The sequence below is a fragment of the Suillus fuscotomentosus genome, assembly GCF_016647785.1.
Source record: "Suillus fuscotomentosus strain FC203 chromosome Unknown F5891scaffold_66, whole genome shotgun sequence".
NCBI lineage: Eukaryota > Fungi > Basidiomycota > Agaricomycetes > Boletales > Suillaceae > Suillus > Suillus fuscotomentosus.
Genome location: NW_024539578.1, coordinates 198069 through 212270, shown reverse-complemented (window position 1 = coordinate 212270; position 14202 = coordinate 198069). Strand labels below are relative to the sequence as shown.

Here is a 14202-nt window from a genome sequence, read left to right as displayed (position 1 = left end):
ATGCAGTGATAAGTAGTAAGTTGTGTACGTGGTGATTACAAAGTACTGACTGTTTTTGAACGTGCCGAAATGACGTACGTTCAACGGCACAAAGGGATGTTCAAGTTGGACGCGTTTGCGTTATGAACGGATCATTTAACTTATGTTCCTGGTTAATGATAAGACGGTATAAAAGCCATAGTAGCCAGGGAAGGGAATCATTACATCGTCAACAAATTACAATGGCCTCTCCCAAAGTTTGGTTTAGTAAGTGTTCCTTCTACTCACTAGCAACTTCACTGCTATCAAGCAACACGCAGTAACGGGGTCGTCCTCGGGATTCGGAAGGTCTATGACGGAGTACGCACTCAGCCAAGGCGACATCGTAGTAGCAACCCTCCGCAAACCACAAGTCCTCTCCGACCTCGAAGCTCGATACTCAGCAGACAAGCTCCTTGTACTCAAAGTTGATGTTACGAAGCAAGAAGATATCGACGAAGCGTTCGCGCGCACGCATTCGGTGTTCGGACGGCTGGACGTAGTATTCAACAATGCTGGATATGCACTTATCAGCGAAATCGAAGGCACGCCGGATCATAAAGCACGTGCGCTTTTCGAGACAAATTTTTGGGGCGCGACGAACGTTAGTCGTGCTGCTGTGAAGTTTTTTAGGGAGGTGAACGAACTAGGCAAGGGGGGAATAATTCTTCAAGTTAGTTCGGTTGGTGGGATTAACGCGTTTGCTGGGTTGAGTTATTATGCTGCGTCGTGAGTGCGGTATGAATTTGATGTTCTTTAAGATGCTGATGGGTTTGCAGAAAACATGGTAGGAATCTCGATGCGAGGGAAATGGAAAGTGCTGATGATCGATTTGATGCACAGCGCTGGAGGGGTTCTCAGATGGTCTTGCGAAGGAGTTGCCAGCTTCCTGGAACATAAATGCACGTTGTTCTCTCTAACAATAAACTTGTACTTACAACAAGAAAACAGGTCTGCATCATTGAACCCGGGGAATTTCACACAAACGTAATCGGAGAAACAACCGCGTTACCGCAGCATCCAGCATACGCTGACGAGTCCTTTCCGACTTCCGTGCTGCGTAAGACGCTAAATGGTGCGCTTTGGGAAGGAGACGCGGACAAGTTCGCGCGGACTGTGTATGAGGTTGTACAGGGAGGAAAGATACCGAAGCGGTTGCCTATGGGTTTGGATGCGCTTGAGGTGCTGAATCTTAGGATCGAGGATTTGAAGGCAACTGTGGACGAGACGAAGGGATGGTCAGTGGATTTGAAGAGAGCTGAGGGGGGACTCAGAGTACGTGCCTAAAGTTGTAACAGGCGAGCACACGTGAGGGGAGAAAGAGCTAGAACGATAATGTATACTAGTCCTACATTGGCTCGTCATCGAAAGGAACAGAAACATGCTCGTTTCTCAGTATCTGAAAAATAACCGAGACACTAGGACAATGAAGGCATTCTTTCAAGTACGGGTAAAGTAGGAAATACGAACATATTGATTTGAGACCAAAGGCACGCCTGAAATAACGACTCATTGTGCTCATACTAGAGCGAGTCCAACACCTGTGACGTCGGCCCTGGTGCTTCATTGCTTTCATCGAACTTCAACATCCCCCTCAATCGCAAGCCTCCAGGCCCATGAGTCGACGTAGTTTCTGTAAACTGGGATGAGGGAGTTTGGTAAACGTGTCTGCAACATTAACGAAAACCTCACATATTCAATGGGTTATGCAATCCTACCTCCTGGCAAAATAGTCCCAGCGGAATGTATGGGACAAGTACGATATAGCATGGGTCATCTGGATATGCAATGTACACGCGGGTACCGATTTCATTGCATAAACAGAATGTCGACCCTTGAACAAACTTGGTCCGAGTACCCGTCAATGATAAGTGAGCTGGGGAGCACCGCTGATGCTCACTGCTCCATAACAATGCAAATAAGTGGCAGAAAGAGTGCTGTTGGGCTAATTCAGATATGTGAGAATCATAGGTGACCGGCGCCAGGGCACGGCTCTGAGAGTTGTCTGCTTTGGTAGGGTCGATGACTCCACTAATTTTTTGACACGTGACCTGAGACCGTTCGAGGAGTGCTCCTGCTGGATCTGAGAGCGTGAATCTTCGCGGTTGGTCCAGAGCGTAATGAACTTAAACCCAACTCCGAAAAGCGTTAGTCATGTATATCCCGAGACTTTGCGGAGTACAGTAAGCGCAGATCACGGTGATTACCAAGTATCGATTATATGTGTCAAAATGATGTACATTCAACTGCGCAAAGGGATATTCTGTCGGCTATCTGTCGGACGCATTAATAAACAGAATGTATTTGACTAATGCTCAAGTCCCTGATGAACGATAGGACGCATAAAAGCCACAGCCAGAGCAGGGGATCATTACATTGTTAACAAGTCACAATGACCTCTTCCAAAGTTTGGTTCAGCAAGTGTTTCCTCTGCTCACTAGCAACCTCACTGGTACTAAGCACCACACACAGTAACGGGGTCGTCCTCAGGATTCGGAAGATCGATGACAGAGTATGCACTCAGCCGAGGCGACATCGTAGTGGCAACCCTCCGCAAGCCACAAGTCCTAACCGACCTCGAAGCTCGATACTCATCAGACAAGCTCCTCGTACTCAAAGTCGACGTTACGAAGCAAGAAGATATCGACGAAGCATTCGCGCGCACGCGTTCGGCGTTTGGACGGCTGGACGTAGTGTTCAACAATGCCGGATATGGAATTCTCACCGAAATCGAAAGCACGCCGGATGATAAAGCGCGTGAGCTTTTCGAGACTAATTTTTGGGGCGCGACGAACATTAGTCGTGCTGCTGTGAAGTTTTTTAGAGAGGTGAATGAAGTGGGAAAGGGGGGGATAATCCTTCAAGTTAGTTCGGCTGCTGGGTTTCATGCGCTTCCTGGGTTGAGTTATTATGCTGCATCGTGAGTGCGGTTTGAATTTGATATTCTTTGAGATGATGCTGATGGGTTTGCAGAAAACATGGTAAGAATTCTGATGCGAGAGAATTGGAAAGTGTTGGTGGTTGATTTAATGCACAGCGCTGGAGGGGTTCTCAGATGGTCTCGCAAAAGAGCTGCCGGCTTCCTGGAACATAAATGCACGTTGTTCGCTCTACCAATAAGTTTTGTACTCACAACAAGAAAACAGGTCTGCATCATTGAACCCGGAGGATTCTACACAAAAGGAGCCGAAGGGGCAACGGTGTTACCGCAGCACCCAGCATACGCCGACGAATCCCTTCCGAGTTCCGTGCTGCGTCAGATGCTAAAGGGTGTGGTTTTTGAAGGAGATGCGGACAAGTTCACACAGACTGTGTATGAGGTCGTACAGGGCGGAAAGATACCGAAGCGGTTGCCTATGGGTTTGGATGCTCTTGAGATGCTGAATCTTAGGATCGAGGATTTGAAGGCAACTGTGGACGAGACGAAGGGATGGTCAGCGGATTTGAGGAGAGCCGAGGGGGGACTCAGAATACGTGCCTAAAGTTGTAACAGGCAAGCACACGCGAGGGGGAGGAAGAGTCCTATCATTATTGGCTCGTTATCCAAAGGAACGGAAATGTAATGCTCGCATCTCAGTGTCTGGAAGATGACAGAGATGCTGGGATGACGAAGGCGTTCTTTTAAGTACGGCTAAAGTAGTAGATACGAACATATTGATTTGAGACCAAAGGCACGCCTGAAATAACGACTCATTGCGCTCGTACCTAGTCCGAGCATCTGTCACACGAGTCGGTCCTGGTACCTCACTGCTTTCATCGGACTTCAACACCACCACCACCACCACCACCTCGATCTCAATCCTCCAGCATAAGTTGACGTGTTCCCTGTAAAAAGGACGAGGGAGTGCCTTGGTGGATGCGTCAGGAGAGTGAGAAGGTTCATCTGATTATGTCATAGCTGTGTTCGAGTTGTGTTCTTAGTGAGATCCATCATCCAACTGATCCCAACATTATTTGCGAAGCAAGATAACAAGGTGATTTTTCAAGATCTTTCCAGCATAGTTTGGCACTGGTCAGCGGTGAGTGGCACAAATGTTTTGTTTCTTCGCCCATTCAAGAACCGCCTCACAAAAATTCTCGTTCAATTACATAGTGCTACCAACACCATCTCAGTGGCAAAGGGTTCACTCAGCCTAGGTCATGGACACTGACCAGCAGGGAAATGTAGAAGCAGCATTCAGTCTCCCGAACGAGTTGATCGCTATAGTTTTCGATGAACTCGATATAGTATCTCTCCTGAGATGCAAGCAAGTATGTACCGTATATGCACATATCGTATACTACTCAAACCGCTACTCACACTGAATTCCAGGTATGCCAATTATTTCGTTCAGTCATCACCACCAACGCGCAACTTCTCTACAAAGTCGAGTTGTTTTTCGGACGGTTCGAGAATGGACGCCACTGTAATCTTGATACTGCTGGCCGCCTTCGTGCCTGTCGACAATACCAGCAGGCTTGGAACAACTTAGCTTTTCCAGACTCCCAAATCATAAATATGCAGGGTGGTCTTTCTTGGGAACTGTCCGGGGGAGTATTGTGTCAGGCCATGCGGTCACGGTTAGGGCTTGTTTTCGTGCAACTTCCCTGCAAAATTAAGGACATTCCCGAGCGGGAATGGACTATCAATGATTTTGGATTTGCGATCCGAGATTTTACCATCGATACATCTCAGGACTTGATTGTCGCTTTGGAAATTGTAGGTGCCGTGTACGTTTTGATGCGTCTGTTTTGAGAAGCACGTCTGATACTAAATGGCACAGCCCGAACCGGACATGCAACGTACACCTAAGAACCTTGATGACCGGCGAGCATCATTCAATGGCTACCATGTCCTTCGTGACGCACCTGCTATCAGACATGCATGAGGAGCTCAACTTCCTTATCCAAGTTTGCGGTTCCCGGATTGCAATACTGTGTCAAGAACATGGAGATGATTCCAACTCTCAGCTAGTTGTCTGGGACTGGAAATCGGGTCAGCGGAAGCTCGTACGTCTTCCACGCGTGCTGCTGCAGGTTGATTATTGAGAGCTGTTCGAAGTTCATTCGAGACACAGACCTTCAATCTTTTTCTTTCGTCACAGAAGACTTACTTTTGGTTGGCGTCGTTGCCGCGGAAAGTGACGAAATGCCTCGTTTGGACATCCTCAGTATCGACAGTTTCAGGGAAGAGATGGAGGAATATAAGGATGTCAGCTACATTTGCGGCCTGGAGTATCCAAAGATGAAGGCCGACGTTCTAGATATGTTGATTCGATCTGATCCGACTCCAGGATGGTCCCCGCATCAAACTGTCCAAACTCCTTTTTTTTCCGCTCGCAGTGACCGCATCTTCACCATCACCATGCGGGTCTCCCCCGCAGGCAATTCCAACGAAGAGTGTACTGTGCTAATCGTCGCCTTGTCCACCATCATGGCTCAGGTTGAATTGTCTCGTAATACACAAAAACGCATTGTCCCATGGGAGCAGTGGGGCCCAAATGGCTCTTATATGCTCCTTCGCAGCCCGTCCGATAGCTGGGTTTGCTACGTCTACGGCATGAAGTTCATTCAACTTCTGCCATGGAAAAAAGGAAATACCGCAAGAGTGTATGATTTCAACAAGTACGCAGCGAGGAGGGATGTTCGAAACGAACAAACAACGGAACCGAAACTTCTGTGGACGCGCTTAGGAATGCCCCAGCCACTGAATTCGCGGTGTTCTGCATTTGTCGAAGAAGTCATCACGTATCTTCCTGGCCGTGTTGCGACTGTTGAAGTGATGTCGAGTGATTCACCTTACGACTGGGAGGCGGCTATGATCGGTGAAGATAACATCGTTCTCGTTTCTGTGAGTCTTTCAATACGTCGTGTCTGACTGGCACTTACGCGAAAGGCACTGCTTAGTCTGGCGCGAGGAAATATGGCTATATCGCCATGTAAATTGAAAGCTTGTCGTTTTGAAAAGTGTATATGATATATGTGAATTATATCTCGTGAAATTTCCTCACGCTTGGATTTCATGTGCCTTGCAAAGATGGATAGCACTCTCCTACCGTCAGTAGGCAACATATCTCCCAGACGGATCATCACGACAAATATTTTTAGTGCGCAAAGGGAATATCATCTTATTTACGATTCAGCTGTGCAACACCGTTCAGCAGCGGCTCCCTGATTTCCGTGGACTTAACAAACGTCAACTTTCTTGGTGTGTGGTGGCGTCTCTTATCATTAACGCTGATATGAATGCACTATGACAAGTACGGTCGACGCTAGCTAAACCTGACACACCACAGCACAATACTCTCGTCACCAGACTTCTTTATGACCTCTACATGGAGCAAACTTTCTAGTTATTCAGGGTTCTTGGCCACTCAATATGGGCCCAGATGCTGCACGTACATGTCATCAGATCTGCCAGGTCTGATGTCCTCAATTATAGCGATGATATGGATCACACGATAAATCCTTCCTTGGCGGCCCCTTTTCAGGATTCAACAAGCTTCAACTGCGGTAACGCAAAATTGTGGTTACCAAGGTCACCTCCGCGGTTCCGTCCCCACGTGTAACATATGATAGGTCAATGGACTGCCACAGATAAGTCAACTTTGAGATGTCGAACCGGATCATGAGCGCAAGGACGCCATCGGTTGATCTGCTGTGGCCTGAAAGGAACGATCTACTCGATCGACAAGTGTCTGCGTATAGGTGTGCGTGCGTGGGGCGCTCCGCGGAGGGAGACGGGCGCGCAACAGACATGTGTGCCATCATTGTCGACAAAGTTAACAGTGATAAAATAGGTTTCTAGCTCGAGCTTGGCTTGATTGTAATAGCATCCGCCATGCGCTACCGGGTTATCGAGTCCGCTATTAAGTCTGATCTAGGTTTCAGCGCAAGAACAATGATATGACTTACCTGACGGGCGTCCGCGGGGAAGTTGGTCACCAAGTGTGCGTACGTACCCATGATATAAATGTCAACTTTCTAATTACGAGATTCATAAAACCAATTGTTCTACTGGTTTCGTGGTATGTGCGGGAAGTAATGTTGCAATTGACTAGGGTAGATTCGGCGCTGCCATGGCCGCACAACTAAACAATCTTAGATTATCACCGAAGACTACATAGCGGGATGTAGTACAACAAGGAGAACAAGGAGAATAAGGACATTGCGTTGACAAGGCCAGTTGACAACGCATAGCAACTCAGGATCCAGATACATAGCAAGAATGATACAATAATTATTGGCAACAATTGGCAGTGAGGGGACCGAAAAGGCAAACAAAATTATTGTATGGATAGGGAGAACGGCACAAAAAATTAGGGTATGTAAGGCCAATGGTATCTATAGTCGAAATGAGATGAGACATCGAGTGTGTCGAATTTGAAGATTGGCATGATGGGGAATGAAGCAAGGATGATATAGAGGTGTAGCTATCGTTCCTGCATGCCCAAGACGCGAATGCGCATAAAGGAGTGTCCAGTTCCGACGTGACGTGTACAACGACCGCGGTGTTTGGCAGACCCGAGTGAAAGGGTTGTAGCATGACGCCAAGTTTAAAGTGAGTCGGAAAAAGGAAGACCCTTGTGACGCTTCCTGCTACGTTCGTGGCGTTTGCAGTCACTCTGATTGAAGAACGCCTGACTACAGCCAGGAACGCGGCAGACAAATGGTCGGACGCCAGAGTGAGATTGCATATGACCTATTGCATTTATCTCAGCACCGTAGAAAGAGGTAGTTTGACATATAGAACTTACGCTTTAAGCTAAACACAGCTGTGAAGGTTTGCCCACATTCATCGCACCTATGGGTAGCGTCGTGGCGCCGACGTCGTTGGTTGGCCTCAAGCATGGCTTGACTCGCGACGGGACGAGTCATGCTTGACTCTGAATGCGAGCGAACGTGCCTACTGCCGACAGCCGGGGGTTGAAGATAAAATGTGGAATCACTTGGGGAATGGTGGTGTCGAAGAGAAGCCGAGCTCCCCCGGCGCGAAAGACTTGAATGGGGGATCATAGGAGACACGCTACCCTCGGAAGAAGGGGTGGTAATTTCGGACCATGGAGACGAAGGCGACTCGTGACTGGGGCTGGGGGAGAGTGTGGTGTAGGATGAGGTGGGCGATGGGGTATATATGGGTATAAGGCGCATGTTGTCAGTTGTACTGTGTAACATCGTCTGTGGTGGTGGGGAAGGTGGAATGACCTGGAAGGTATCAGGAGACGGCGAAAAAAAATCAGGACCAGACATGAATGGCATTGGGCAATACATGTCTTGCGACTGCTGAGGTTCGTTGAGAAGTTGCAGGAAATCATCAGGGCTTATATCCTCCAATTGCGAGAATTGATGATTGTAAGATTCAGCTGGGAATCTATTCAGCTCGAGCATACAACACGACGTGCATAGACTTACATCCTTCTTGAAAAAGTGTAGAAGAAGACGTAAATGGCAGATCATTGTTGTACATGGGATATGGAAAGGAGTCAGTATCGAGCCTATGCGAGCTGATGTATGAGTTGAGGGTCAACGATAGAAAGTATGAAAACAAACGTACTGTGCGGGAGCGCGTCTGACTTGTTCAGATCCAGAAGGTGACTCTAGATGAATGTGAGGGAGCGATGTCACCTGCACACGACGAGAGGGACCGTTGTTGGTGAAAGACATTGTAGTGGTGAGCGGATAACAGACCACGGAGCAAGATGACTCGCGATTAAATAGAGACCCAGCCCCCTACAAATGATCCTATTTAAGCCAGCGCCGAGGCGACTATACGGTATCACAAACCTCGGCAACTTCTTTTGGGGAGACGCCCAAAAACGCCTGTCTCCACAAGGTTCTGGCAAGATGTGGTTAAGATCTGACAGATCTGGCCTTCCATCTAGGTGCCGAAATACTGAGCGCAGTCGTGCAATTCGGAACATGGCAAACTTGACTTCTATCGTGCCATGGCACTTGTAACCTGCTTGTAACCCACAAGTTATCCGGGCTCAATTATCACTGCTGAGTGGGAGAAATGAGGGGAAAGCGCTTTGAACATCTGCATAGAATTTCTTTTGGATAGCCATGAGACTCTCGAACATGTCATGAGCCAGCCAACCAGCTAAAACGCTGTGCTTTCTGAAGAGAAATTCAGAGTAGATGGTTGGGAGTTTGAGTGAGGAAACGGCAGCACTGCCACTATATTCATCCACAATTTCACATACGGCCAACCACTCGCTAGTCCAGATGATGATATCCACCTGCCACAATTCAAGATCATGACACAAGCCGCATCGATAGTAACGACGGACACCTTGTATAAGCACAATTTATCGGGTTATTAACTCTCGTGGTATTACTGGGATGCATCGCTTTGCATTGCCGCAGCATGGCCCGCGCCATCATGATATCAGGCGCCTTCTGTCCGATGTCGGTGGAAAAAAACAATATTTTGGGTATGCCATACTCACAGCCTCCAGATTTATTTCTAGTAATATATTACATAGGTGGCAAATCAGACGGAGGCAGGACGGTCCAGGGCCCACTTATGATTTGCTTTACAATGCTTCTTCGTTTGGCCTTGAGCTCGAGCGGCCAATCACCCGCCAAACCAACGCCAAACGATGCCTAAAGTAATCGCATAATCGCCGCCATTTTACAACGTGTACGTGGCGCTGCACTCGTCACATGCCCCTCAGGGCTGCATGCACAGGTATGTAAGCACAGCGTCTATCTCTGTTTCACGATTCAAATTTCTTCTAGCACGTCACGCTTGCCAACGGGATCTCACAGCTTATTCCCCTGGAGTACACTTCCATTGCAATGTCTTTAGAATTCCATTGCAATGGCCCTAGAAGGGGAGTTTTTGTCTTGTAACATGAGTTATTACGTTTTTGCCTGATCTTGCCACAGCGGCTTCCCCCGCAACGGAATACTCATAGTTGACCGAGGCTTGCCTCAAGATGAATTGTTTGGTGGTGGATAATCCCATCACGCAGATCCCCGTGTCACTTGTAGTTAGGCCCGTTCTCATTGAACTAACAAGCACGTACTATTTGTCTCCCCAGCTGCTTAGTTTGACATGCTGAGGAATATTGCCGCAATCGGACTCACCTGAGTCCCTCCACCTGCACCTACTTGTCGGTTTGCAATCGGAGTCAGACGGGACTCGACTCACTCGCCGGCCACTTAATGTTCATCCAAATGGCTGATTGAGTTCTTCTGTTCCATTCTTGGTCGCTTCTGGTCACCAACCCCAGGTGGTTACTGACGTTCATGAACCCAGATGACGTTTCACCCACATTTAGTACGGCCATAATCTCTCATTTCCGAAGCCTCCGATGCACTGGCATAACGTGGAGATTGGTGAAATATAGATCCGGGGCACCTAAGATGTGGGCTCTGGCATTCATGGGAATAGACTTTGCAGAGCTTCGGTGACAGACGTAAGGTGGCCAATTGCCTTGAGGTTTGGGGTATATTTTGATCCTCGTGGTTCCGTTTATGGAGTTTGGAAGTTATCAACCTGGCCAAGGTGCCTGACTGTGGGCGCGAGAGGAGGCACATGTTGCCAGGCCCGGATCTGTTTTTGCAAAGAGTGGCGAATGAGTTCATCTTAAGTGATCGGCAACGATCGAAATGACCAGTCTATGTACCAGTTGTGACAAATAATCGGAATGGAAGTCGATAGTATATGGGTTTTCATTATGTTTGCGCAACGTTTTTACATTTTCTAGAGTGCCAGCTAATGGAGCGAAGGAAGACTCTTTTCCCAATGATAGTAGTTACGAATTTATGCCGAAACGAGTCGTCATGGGTCGTCGGAGCGCTCATCACGTTCGAAGGTTATCGGCTGGCAGGAGGAGGCGGTTCTAGCTTGTGGAAATGACCAGATTAAGGGCTGTTGGCCAGGTCGGATATCAGACTAGTTACCGATTGGTGCAAATGAAACTGAACAGACCTCAATCTTCGTCACTCCCGTAGTCCGCCACTCCCAGCCCTGAAGTCAATGGTTTCGGAGGTATTGTCTTTGGATGTACAACAGATAGCGAGACGCCGTTCCGCTTCCTTATTTCGGCAAAGTATTTGAGACCTTCCATTGTATCGGCTGACAGCAGACCAAGGGGCTGAGGTGATGGCTCTGATGTCGCTTCTTGTGGCGGTGGCAGCTCAATTCGCCGCCGCTTTGCCTCTGGGTCGCTAGATTCCGGGTCTTCTACCACTTCTCCTTCGTCATCCAGCATATCCCCATCCTCTAATGCACGGACAGCCCGCATGGCATCAACAATACGAGGGTCCATCCGCGCCTTGATAGCTTCCTGCCCGATTTCTTCCAATCGCCGCTTTTCAGCCACCTTCTGTACCGGATTGGGATCCTCGGTGGCCCATCGAACGTTCAAGATTTCATCATTGTCAAGGGATTGACACGCCATGGCCTCTTTGGCAAACTGTGCACCGAACTCCGAGACATAAGTTACGAACGCAACGCTACGATACTGTAGCACGCGGACTGTAGGGATGTGTTTTAGATGCTGTTTCTACAGAAACTTTCAATAACTTACTGCGTTCAATTTCGCCCCACTCTTTGAAATGCCTGATGACAATTTCTTCTGTCTCCGGGCCTGGGCCGGTCTCCTTGATTCGACCAACGTATAATGTTCGATTTTGTCGGTTGAAACTACCGACACCACCCATGTCATCTCTGTAGTCCGAGAATTTGTCTCGAGCGAAACAATCTTTACTCGAATCGGGTAATGCGTTATCAGGGTCAGGAAGAGTGTGAAGGTAGTCGCACTCCCATCCATACGGACAGCACCCACGCGCATAGAACAGACAACAATAGCGAATACCAGTCGTGTTCGCTCGAGTTAGGCCTGAGTCCTTCTTGATATTGCACCGAGTTTGCGATTTTACTTTGCTACAGCAGAGTCAGATCTTGAAATAAGAGATAGATACGCATTAAACTCACTTGGAGTAGTTATCTTCCCGGTCACCTCCAGCCCACTTGTTGTACCAGATATCTGCAATTACGCTCGTGAAGAGTCCTCATTGACAACATCATTGACACTTACTATATTCTTTCCCCGTCTGAGGCGTCTCCTTCCTTTCTACATCTCCCGCTTTCACTTGCTTGCGCGCAGGCTTGAGCTTTTTTACTGGCTTTGTTTTTACCACTACGGTTGACGTTTCGTCGGTGCTCATGATGAAGAACTTGAACCTGACTAATTATGTAATTGATTGGTGGAACTTCATTCGCTTACTAAGCTGTCATTGGGACAATCCACTGCAATGCCTTGGCAACTTCAACCTTGTGCCCTGGGTCACTTTTTAATGCCAGTCAGCTTAGGGCTGCTCAGCGCTCAGCGCTGAGTGCTGAGCCTTGGTATACAGTTTAGCCATCCGATCTGCGCCTCATAGCCATCGCCGTCGTTGCCCCATTGACCTTATCTCCCATGTCGACATAATACGGATGACTCGGACATGCGTTCACGAGTTTCTACAATTGTTCTACAACTTCTGAACTCTAAGAAGGGTACACGTGGCGGTGTGTGTCAACAATTTGCCCGTGGATTCCAGAATCTAAATTAATACTTCTATGTACCGCCCTCGAGCAGTACTGCTATACAACGGGAAATTACTTGACTGTTTGTGTCAATCGGATTACTTGGAGCTGATGAACTAACTCTATGGGTCCAATGTTACGTGTGTTCTCGGATAATAGAGGCGGTCCAGGCGGTACCAAGCGATGAGATGTCTATCGCGTGAATGTGGAAGGTCCAGCCGGTCCAATCCTAAGTCAGGTCGCTCAAGCACGCATCTCGGTCGGCCGAGGAGCTTCAGTTCTTGGAAGACGAGGGCCGCAGTTCAACCTTCCAGAGCTAGAAATTCGTCGTTCAACGTTCGCTATAGACGAATCGCTCGCGCATCCTAATATTCTGACGTCCCGACATCGCCGTCACGAGATCTTCAGCGCTATCAACCACACCCAACAGTAATTGCATGCGAATATGTACGCGGAAATCTACGTTTTGTCAAGCGAAAAGTCCGCGGGATTCTGACGATTTGCAAATTAATCTGGACTCTCCAGGTCGTAATGTTGTCGAGGAAACAGCTACCTACTACCACATCATTATCACCCGGCGCAGTGATCTAGCTAAGCTTGGTTGCAGAAGTACGCCCTATCTTGGTCCTCTGGCCGTCCTTGGCAAGCGGAGAACTCAAAGGTGTTGGGAGATAGTTGCTACGTACATGTCGTACATCTGTCATGCCACTTTACCGATTCGTGAAGCTTCAGTGGCACGTTGGGGCCGGGGCCCCTAAATATCTTCGAACTGGCTATATCTGTATATCCATCTAGTGAGACTTATAATTGATGGAGATAATGTGACGTACTACGGACACCCGCATGTTGGAATAATTCAACGGCTACTAGATCAAAAGACTGGTGTGCGCGATCCAGCCAATGTCATAACCAGATAAGACGTTCAAATTTCTGCAGTTGGCATCGAAGTGGCAGTTTGATCTGTTCGAAGTAGAATGAGATCTGGTCTGCATCACGGAGTGAGGATCGCCTGAGTCTAACTCCATTCCTCGTCAAAGGTTGTCATGCGTGTTTATATCACGTAGTAAGTACTCAGGTATATTCGCAATACCTGGCGGATCGGGATCAGCACAATCCATGCTTACCGCGTGACTTGAGGCTTAGAAGTTAGCGCGGAGGCGCGTGCCGTGGATAGCCAACCACAGCACTGGCAATCTGCGATAATTTTGCATGGGACTAATCAAATGCCATATCATTGGTTACCCTCTCATGAGCTGAGAGAGCGTCGATAATAATATTTGGGGTTTCGATTGAGTACAAGTACATGATCCAAGTTAGTCGAGGTTGGAAAGTGTGGGGCGAAGCATGATGGCTATGCCACATCCCCTTCCGGGACAAAGCATCGAAAGTCTTATTCCTTGGCAGAAATTCTACCAAGGATAGCCCCAATAATACAATGAAAGAGTGGTGTACAACAGAAATGGATACATCATAAATTCACTAGCGTGTTTGGTATCAAGTTCGTGGGTGTGTACGTATACAAACATCAGAAACGGAATATAGAAATGCAACTAGTACAGTACATGAGATGAGTACGATCAGACACGAGAAAGCATGATGTGAGTAAGTGCACATGAAAGGACGATAACAAAGAAGGGATAGGAAGACAGCAATATGACCCTAGT

The 14202-nt window shown here is 48.0% G+C and overlaps 5 protein-coding genes across 5 annotated transcripts; 3 read left to right on the top strand and 2 right to left on the bottom strand.

Annotated features, from left to right (window-relative positions):
* Positions 1 to 17: 17 nt before the first annotated feature.
* F5891DRAFT_1175648 (uncharacterized protein) lies at positions 18 to 1838 on the top strand (the record flags this gene model as incomplete). The annotated part of the gene is made up of 6 exons (XM_041365727.1): positions 18 to 246; positions 300 to 747; positions 798 to 805; positions 862 to 920; positions 970 to 1293; positions 1752 to 1838. Exons 1-6 carry the CDS (start codon positions 123 to 125, stop codon positions 1836 to 1838), a joined length of 1050 nt encoding a protein of 349 aa, XP_041221044.1. The 5' UTR covers positions 18 to 122.
* Positions 1839 to 2348: 510 nt separating this feature from the next.
* On the top strand, positions 2349 to 3766 carry F5891DRAFT_668137 (uncharacterized protein). The gene is made up of 5 exons (XM_041372712.1): positions 2349 to 2435; positions 2491 to 2938; positions 2992 to 2999; positions 3056 to 3114; positions 3165 to 3766. The coding sequence occupies exons 1-5, from the start codon at positions 2411 to 2413 to the stop codon at positions 3498 to 3500; spliced, it is 876 nt and encodes a 291-aa protein (XP_041221043.1). The 5' UTR covers positions 2349 to 2410; the 3' UTR covers positions 3501 to 3766.
* A 392-nt stretch (positions 3767 to 4158) lies between these two features.
* Positions 4159 to 6294, top strand: F5891DRAFT_1251979 (uncharacterized protein; the record flags this gene model as incomplete). Its single annotated transcript, XM_041369906.1, has 5 exons — positions 4159 to 4269; positions 4331 to 4728; positions 4782 to 5007; positions 5060 to 5848; positions 5905 to 6294. The coding sequence occupies 5 exons, from the start codon at positions 4159 to 4161 to the stop codon at positions 5938 to 5940; spliced, it is 1560 nt and encodes a 519-aa protein (XP_041221042.1). The 3' UTR covers positions 5941 to 6294.
* Positions 6295 to 7553: 1259 nt separating this feature from the next.
* Positions 7554 to 7848, bottom strand: F5891DRAFT_960099 (uncharacterized protein; the record flags this gene model as incomplete). Its single annotated transcript, XM_041375700.1, has 2 exons — positions 7554 to 7699; positions 7755 to 7848. The coding sequence occupies 2 exons, from the start codon at positions 7846 to 7848 to the stop codon at positions 7554 to 7556; spliced, it is 240 nt and encodes a 79-aa protein (XP_041221041.1).
* A 2796-nt stretch (positions 7849 to 10644) lies between these two features.
* On the bottom strand, positions 10645 to 12180 carry F5891DRAFT_1058673 (uncharacterized protein; the record flags this gene model as incomplete). Its single annotated transcript, XM_041362802.1, has 4 exons — positions 10645 to 11485; positions 11538 to 11893; positions 11945 to 11996; positions 12048 to 12180. The coding sequence occupies 4 exons, from the start codon at positions 12175 to 12177 to the stop codon at positions 10938 to 10940; spliced, it is 1086 nt and encodes a 361-aa protein (XP_041221040.1). The 3' UTR covers positions 10645 to 10937.
* Positions 12181 to 14202: the final 2022 nt, after the last annotated feature.